The sequence below is a fragment of the Pan paniscus genome, chromosome 9 (genome assembly GCF_029289425.2).
Source record: "Pan paniscus chromosome 9, NHGRI_mPanPan1-v2.0_pri, whole genome shotgun sequence".
In the NCBI taxonomy this organism is placed as follows: Eukaryota; Metazoa; Chordata; class Mammalia; order Primates; family Hominidae; genus Pan; species Pan paniscus.
The window spans coordinates 90,810,542-90,819,029 of NC_073258.2; the positions used below are offsets into that span (position 1 = coordinate 90,810,542).

General features: G+C 38.5%; 1 protein-coding gene across 1 annotated transcript; it reads left to right on the forward strand.

Annotated features, from left to right (window-relative positions):
• The first annotated feature begins 2,077 nt into the window (after positions 1 to 2,077).
• Positions 2,078 to 8,046, forward strand: LOC117974997 (putative tripartite motif-containing protein 64B). The gene is made up of 6 exons (XM_055094757.2): positions 2,078 to 3,059; positions 3,599 to 3,694; positions 4,392 to 4,622; positions 5,381 to 5,403; positions 6,354 to 6,451; positions 7,553 to 8,046. Exons 1-6 carry the CDS (start codon positions 2,652 to 2,654, stop codon positions 8,044 to 8,046), a joined length of 1,350 nt encoding a protein of 449 aa, XP_054950732.1. The 5' UTR covers positions 2,078 to 2,651.
• Positions 8,047 to 8,488: the final 442 nt, after the last annotated feature.

The window sequence follows — 8,488 nt, forward strand, 5'->3', positions numbered from 1 at the left end:
CTGTGTTAAGTCAACTTTCTTGCATCTCATTCCAAACTTGTCTGTTGAGCTTTGAGCCGTCAAGTCTGGTTTTCAATACTTTATAAACCTAATCAGCCAATTTACCCCTTTCTACGCAATCTAATCAACCTCAGGAAGTGGGTGTGGTCTTTCGTGGGCCCATACGCTTTAAAAGGATGCTTGTCCAGAGATTTCTCTCTCCTTCAGTGAGCCCCCACTGGATTTGTGGCTGCTGGGCTTTGAAGAGCCAGGAGTGACTTCTAATCTGGATATCTACAGAGCTTCTAGACTGAGACCATTCATAGTAGCCTTGTGAGTATACAGTGTGCAGCAAAACCATCATGCTCACTTTTACTCTTAAACATACTTTAAATTTACCTGGCAGCATGCTTGGGTCTTTTCTAAGCAAACAAATAACTGTCTTAGTGATTTTACAGAAAATCAATATAAAGTATCTTCAATTTGTAAGATATGGTTTGTGTTCCCTTGCTATTTGATTCTTTTTATGTGACTGTTTTCTGTATTGTTAGATTTTTCTTAAGTGTGAAAAGATATATTTCCATAGTTTAATGCAATGATAGAACCCATAAAATATCTAAAATGTTCACCAGAATGTGGGCATGTAGTAGTGGTTATAATGTACGCCAAAGCGAACGTTAAAAATGTTGAATTACTTTGAAAATTCTCGTTGCAAAGGTCTTATTTGCTGTGTCTTCAAAATTTGCAGTTTGCAGACTAGATTTGCAAGCTGTTGAAAATAGATTTAACCGGCTGGGCATGATGGCTCATGTTTGCAGCCTAGCACTTTGAGAGGTCAAGGCAGGCAGATCGCTTGAGGTCTACAGTTAGACACCAGCCTGGCCAACATGGTGAAACCCGGTCTCTACTAAAAATCCAAAAAAATCATCCTGGCATGGTGGTGGGCACCTGTAATACCAGCTACTCGGGAGGCTGCGGCAGGAGAATTGCTTGAACCTGGGAGGTGGAGCTTGCAGTAAGCTGAGATCGCGCCACTGCACTCCAGCCTGCGAAACAGAGTGAGACTGCATCTCAACAACAGCAACAAAAAAAAAAAAAAAAAAAAGAAAAAGAAAGAAAATAGATCAATAGATCTAACCAACTAGCAAGGGCTCCCAAGAAGCTGCAACTTCCAAGTCACTAAGGGGAAAGGTGAATTGGCGGCCATGCTTCCATTAACTGCATTTCTGGATTTTCTAGTGTAGAGTGGAAAACCTAACACATATCTTCACTTTTTTTGTTATTTTAGAAGATAATTAGTTGTTGATTAATTCTTGTTAATTATAGTTGAAATATTGGCTATTTCAGAATGTGAAAGTGTTCTCTCTAATCATCAGAATTGACTGTGGGAAAAAACTTTCCTAATTAAAAATAATAGATATTATTTACATTTAATGTATTGAAAGGAAGAGTTTTGATATTAAAGTTAAAAGGACAAATTTAATGATTGATAATTTTAGGAGTTGACAGTCCACTCTGATTACTCAATCTTAGATAAAAGCTACTTTATTTATAATTGTCTGAGCAAACTTCATAGGTGAGTTTGGAGGCGGGGAGTATAGAATAATACCATAGATACTAAGTGTCTTTCGTATATTATCATCATGGAATTATTGAGAGAGATAGAATGACAGAGACAGGATGACATTCAGAATGTGCTTCTTCGTTAATTAGCTTACATAAGTGACTCAGAAATCATCCCAGCTTTTACCCTCCACCCAGGCTTTAAGCTTGTCTAGGTAACTGGGAATGACTGAGAGCACGGCTTGTTTAACAAAAATGCCATGAGGACTGTTGTCTCATTTTCTTATTTGCATCACGGTTGTTCATATCCATAAGTTTCATACCCGTGGATTCAACTAATCTCAGATAAAAAATATTTACAGAGAGAAAAAAGCAGCTGTACTGAACATGTACTTTTTTTTTTTTGAGACAGAGTCTCACTCCATTACCCATGCTGGAGTGCAGTGGTGCGATCTCGGCTCACTGCAACCTCCACCTCCTGGGTTCAAGTGATTCTCCTGCCTCAGCCTCCCAAATAGCTGGGACTACAGGCACGTGCCACCATGCCCTGCTAATTTTTTGTATTTTTAGTAGAAACAGGATTTCACCCTGTTAGCCAGGATGGTCTCGATCTCCTGACCTCGTGACGTGCCCGCCTCGGCCTCCCGAAGTGCTGGGATTACAGGCATGAGTACCGCGCCCTGCCAAACATGTACATATTTTTAATCTTCTTGCTGTTCCTAAACAGTATGGCATTACAAGTATTTATACAGCATTTACATTGTATTAGGCATTCAAAGTAATCTAGACATAAAGTATTCAGGAGGATAGGTTTAGGTTACATACAAATTCACACCATTTACTAATAAGAGACTTGAACATCTTAGGATCTTGGTTCTCAGGGAGTCCTTGACCGAATCTTCAATGGCTATTGAGGGAAAACTTTATAAATCCAGCATGTTTGAATTTACTATGTCTCAGTTTGTGCTGGAGCTAACTTATTAGACATATTGGACAGAGCTCAAGTAGACAAGGAAAATTGTCCACCGGCCTTTTTTTCCTTTCATCGGGGCAAATAAAAATAAGAGAAAGAAATTCTCACTTTTTTTTTTTTTTTAATTTCCAGAAACATGGATTCAGACGACCTGCAAGTCTTCCAGAATGAGCTCATTTGCTGCATTTGCATGAACTACTTCATAGACCCGGTCACCATTGACTGTGGGCACAGCTTTTGCAGGCCCTGCCTCTGCCTCTGCTCAGAAGAAGGCAGAGCACCAATGCGCTGCCCTTCGTGCAGAAAAATCTCAGAGAAGCCCAACTTCAACACCAATGTGGTACTCAAAAAGCTGGCTTCCCTAGCCAGACAGACCAGACCTCAGAACATCAAGAGCTCAGACAGTATCTGTGTGCTCCATGAGGAGACTAAGGAGCTTTTCTGTGAGGCTGACAAGAGATTGCTCTGTGGGCCCTGCTCTGAGTCACCAGAGCACATGGCTCACAGCCACAGCCCAATAGGATGGGCTGCTGAGGAATGCAGGGTACGTGATGCCTCTAAGGCAGTTCGAATTATACAGAATCCCAAATAAGAATGATGAGGGCCTGTGATAATGATGGTGATGAGAATGCAGATGGTGGAGGTGGTGATTATTCCATGTCAATCATAACACATAAATGTGTCCTTTCAATGTTGCTGGCTAATTTGGCACTCTAATCACAGCTGTGTTGAGACTTCACTAAAGGAGGTTTCCTTAAAAACATTGCTCAAACATATAGAATGGAGCTGTGGAGCTGGTGGCCAGCACCAAGAACACTTTTCAAAGTCAGGTTATGTAAAAGCCAGTTTCTCAGAAAATTGATGATATTATCTGAAGGGTCCCTTAAAACTCTCTATTATGTTTCTATCACTTTTCACATCCAAATTATTAGAATCATATTCGTTTAACTTGGAAAAATCTGACCACTTCACTCCAACTTAATTTATGTTTCTTTCAATTACAGCCTCTTTTTTTTAATTGATAAGGGTATGAAATCTGCTATACTGTCTTCATTATTGCTAAGCGTCTTGCTTCTTTTGCAGGAGAAACTTATAAAGGAAATGGACTATTTATGGAAAATCAATCAAGAGACACGAAACAATCTAAATCAGGAAACTAGCACATTTCATTCGTTAAAGGTAAGAATGAAAATGTTTTCTTTGTTTTCATGCAAATAAACACAATGTTAGCTTATACTTTTTAGCTAAATTCAAACTACCCGTTGAAAGATAGTGATTTTATCCCAAGAAAATGTAGTGATTTCAATTGATATAATACGAGTTGCAAACAGAGAAGCCCACACAAGCTAGCCAAATGAATTCTAGTATATTGGATAAACGGCATGATGTGTATCCTAGTTCAAATTTGAAGGTTGGTATAAACCTTTTCAGACACTTTAGATGAGACAACATTTCACTAAGATTGGGTGTGAGGAAGATGAAAGAAATAGAATAGTATATAGAGTAAAAATATGGTAAAAGTAAAAAAAACCGCATAATATGGTGTATGGCTAAATGTTTTTTAACATGTAGGCGAAGCAGACATGGAAAAATCCTAAAAGAGAGATTAATAGAGGAAACAATTGACTCAGTAACAACTGTGAAGAAGCATCACAGTGACAGAAACCAGGAGTCTTTATATAGGTTTGATTTGAAGAGGCAGAGAGAATAGGAACATTGAAAAAGATGGACAGAAGAAGATAGCAAATATTCAAGACTCCTTGCAAGAGTGAGGCAGAAAGTTTATAAGTTGCTTGATTACACCCAGCATATAATTATTTGAAGTTTTCTATTGAGAGTGAGAACATGTAATCCTTTTAACCAAACGTCTCTGCAGGACTATGTGTCAGTAAGGAAGAGGATAATCACTATTCAATATCAAAAGATGCCTATATTTCTCGATGAGGAGGAGCAACGGCATCTGCAGGCACTGGAAAGAGAAGCAGAAGAGCTTTTCCAACAACTACAAGACAGTCAAGTGAGAATGATCCAACATTTAGAAAGGATGAAAGACATGTACAGAGAGCTGTGGGAGACATGCCACATGGCTGACGTGGAGCTGCTCCAGGTGAGGAGGGAGGGTCCGTCCTCAGAGACAGGAAGCCTTTGCTGGACAATGCTGCCAGGACATGCAAATATCACCTGCATATGTCACTGCTGTAAGCTAAGTGACGCATGCTGTCTGACTTCCACCATTACATTTCTCCATTCACGTATTACTGCATACTTTGGTAATCTTTGGGAAATTTTTGCCATTTTAGCAGATAACATATAACAAAGTTCTCTTCAATATAATTTGGAGTACTATCCACACAGAGAGATCAACTAAAATCGTTAGAACTCTAGGCCAGGGGAAGGTTAATAATACGCCATTTATATGCCCTAGTTCCTTCTCTCTCTGATGTCCCACACAGCAGTGATTTGCTGAAGACATTGAGGGGTTTCCCCTTGCCTGGGCAAGGTTTGTCAAAGCTGCTCATCAATGTCCATGTACTCTGTTTCTCATATGGTTCTCTGTTTTGTTTTAATCATTGTCATGTGTGGTCAGACCTTTCCTTGGAAGTAAGATTAGGAAATTAATGACACTGGAAACCTAGATCTCTTTGCTTTACTCCACTGTCTCTTGCTGAGCTCCTTTCTTCTTAATGCCCACTGATGAAGCTTTTTATTGTTTAGTTGAGGTTCTGTTATTAATGTAGTCTTGAATGATTCCTTAGCAGGAAATAAAAAGATATACATTATTAAAACAGAAAGAAACAAGAGTATGAGAAAAGATGCAGAAGGAAAAATCTCTCATAATTAACATTATCTTTTATTTTTTTTCAGGATGTGAGAAATGTATCAGCAAGGTGAGTTTACACTAAAAAAATGCTATTTCTGAGAAGTTTGTTGTCTTGTGAATGAAGGGGATGCATACATTTTGAGTACTAACATCATTGTCTGTGGCTATTTCCAATTTTGTTTCAAAAGAGGGCCTGAGGTCTTCTTCTCTTTGGTCTGGAAAGTTTTCATCTTAAAACTTGTATGAATTAAAATATACATAGAAACAATTTGCCATTCGGAAGTTTGTTTTCCCAGTCCATCCATCCTCACCAACCATACCCCACAGATCTTAATACAAAATTACTCTGAGGAATCATAGAGGCATCTTCTACTCTAGAGGGGTGGGAGGTTAAAAAAAAAAAAAAAAACAGAGGGAAGAGAGAGATTCCCTAAGGATGGGCTGAGGAGGGATGTTTTGTTCCTAAAAGCATCAATGACCCGGGCCTCCTCCCTCACCATACACCCAGTTCTAGGAAAGACCTCAGGGAAATGGTTGCCTCGGGCCCCTCAGCAGCAGGGTTCTCAGGCTGGAATTAGACTCCTTTATTTTGCACAAAAGATTAAAGCTTTTTGTCCCAGTGAACATTCTCTGTTAGACACTGACTAGCATTAGTGACAACTGCAGGCTGAGGTCCCAAAGGTTTTTGTCTGAGTTTTCTGCTCTCTGAAATATTTCCAGGATTTCCGCATACCCTCAAGGGGTGTGATGGGCAGAGGGAGGCAATGACTTTTAATGACTTTAGAAGTTGTATAATGTCTGAGAATAACGTATCTGGGGAAATTGGGTTTTTATGGAAGTAAAGTTTAGAAAAAGTAACATCCTTATTGCCCCTAGAGTGTAGAATAAAATGTATACCCAGTTAACCAAAAGTGGCAGAATTGTGAGGAAACATCTTACATGAAAATGTGATATCTTTGTATGACTGTGTGATTAGCTCTGGGCCTGGAAATATAACTGAGGCCATTTTTTTTGCAGAACTGATTTGGCACAGATGCAAAAGCCCCAGCCAGTGAACCCAGAGCTCACTTCATGGTGCATAACTGGAGTCCTAGACATGCTCAACAACTTCAGAGGTAAGAGCCAGCTGCTTGGCAGTCCAGCCTCAAATTATTTCCTTATTGGGTCCCTTGGTTGAGGCTTTTCCCATTTAAGTTTTATTAGTTTTGACATATAGGTAATACATAGTTTTCCAAAACATGTGCATCTTCTCTACCTGCATAGTAATATTACAATGATCAAAATTCAATTTCCTGACTTACCGTTTGATGAAAATGTAAAGCAAGATACATACTTTACTGCGGAATAAGAGGACAAAATATTCAGATCATGTAGTTATGAAGACACTAGTTCTCATGGCGGCATCAGTATTTCATGTTTATTCAATTTAATTCAATTTTGAAGGCTTAGATTTGGCATAATGGTTTTTAATTGTTTCTATTCTATGTGCATTTACATGCATTCTACAAGTAACCTTTATTATTTACAAAATCAGAACATTTTGATCAACAAAAGAAAATGACTAAAATATCCATAATCAGGACAATTCTAATGCCATCAGATACATCTCGTAACAAGTGAAAGGTGAGGGATCTGTGAACATGGCTTAACCATGTTAGGCCCATTCTAGAGAGCAGGTCTAGGTAGCAGAGGGCAGGAACCCAGACTAGATTGAATCAGGAGCTAAACAGATAATATAAAGCCAGAGTATTCTTTTCAGAAACTTATAAATTTTACATGTGTTAATTTCTACCAAATTTTTGATGTTTGAGACTATAACAGGCGTAACTTACATTCCAATAAATAATCACATCACAGCAAATTGATGTCTACCTGTTGATGATCTTAAAGACAAATAATACAAGAAGAGTTTTCTATTGAAGAAAAAAAAACATTTTGCATATGTCCTGAAACAAACTATGCAGATGCAGACATTAAATCATTATTTCCCCAGTGATATGGTCACATTTTTTCTCTATTACTTAAGGAATAATACATAATTGTATGTGCTGTAGAGGTGTAATAACATTTCATCTTCATGGATGCATGGGGCTGAACTCTCTTGGCTTCCTTTTTTCTGTATTTTCTTGGAAGAAGAGCAAATGAAGTGAATAATTGGGCCACAGAGCCTCTGTCCCTCATAACACTCACTAATATAATATTTTTTTCCTTGTCAGTGGATAATGCTCTGAGCACGGAAATGATTCCTTGTTATATAAGCCTTTCTGAGGATGTGAGATATGTGATATTTGGAGATGAGCATCTCAGTGCTCCCACGGATCCCCAGGGAGTGGACAGCTTTGCTGTGTGGGGAGCGCAAGCATTCACCTCCGGCAAGCATTACTGGGAGGTGGATGTGACCCTCTCCTCCAACTGGATTCTGGGAGTCTGTCGAGATTCCAGGACTGCAGATGCCAATTTCGTTATTGATTCTGATGAAAGATTTTTTTTAATTTCCTCAAAAACGAGCAATCACTATAGTCTCTCCACCAACTCTCCACCTTTAATTCAGTATGTGCAAAGGCCTCTGGGTCGGGTTGGGGTGTTTCTGGATTATGATAATGGATCTGTGAGTTTTTTTGATGTTTCTAAAGGTTCTCTTATCTATGGTTTTCCTCCTTCCTCCTTCTCGTCCCCTCTGAGGCCTTTCTTTTGCTTTGGTTGTACATGAAAAGTTGGTTTCATGATGATTTATTGTGACCTCCCACATATAAGGTAAATATTGTCCTAAGACACTATGTGTGAGAGCCTGTGAGCTCATTGTAACTTCATGGAATGTAATTACTATATGGTTGTAAATGGGATAACCACCTTGAATGTGTACTTTTGTTAATTAAATTATTTTAATTAATAAGTTATTGTGGAATCTTTACTAGAATATCAATAATGGTTTTTTTTGTACTAGTTTTGTTGAGATTCATTCATTTACTGTGAAAGTCATGTTCTAATGTATTTAATTCAGAGATTGTTAGTATATCACACTTGAGCAGTCATCAGAGCTCTACTGCCTGTGCACTTTTATCACTTCCAGAAGAATCCCAATACACATTAACATTAATTCTCCTTTCACCCTCCCCCATTCCTTGACAGCACTTAATCTACTTTTTATGTTT

Coding starts and splice junctions, on each gene's coding strand:
- LOC117974997 (XM_055094757.2), top strand. CDS start 2,652: ATGGATTCAGACGACCTGCAAGTCTTCCAGAATGAGCTCATTTGCTGC. Junction 5,404..6,353: donor GTGAGAAATGTATCAGCAAG/GTGAGTTTACAC, acceptor TTTTTTTTGCAG/AACTGATTTGGCACAGATGC. Junction 6,452..7,552: donor CATGCTCAACAACTTCAGAG/GTAAGAGCCAGC, acceptor TTTCCTTGTCAG/TGGATAATGCTCTGAGCACG.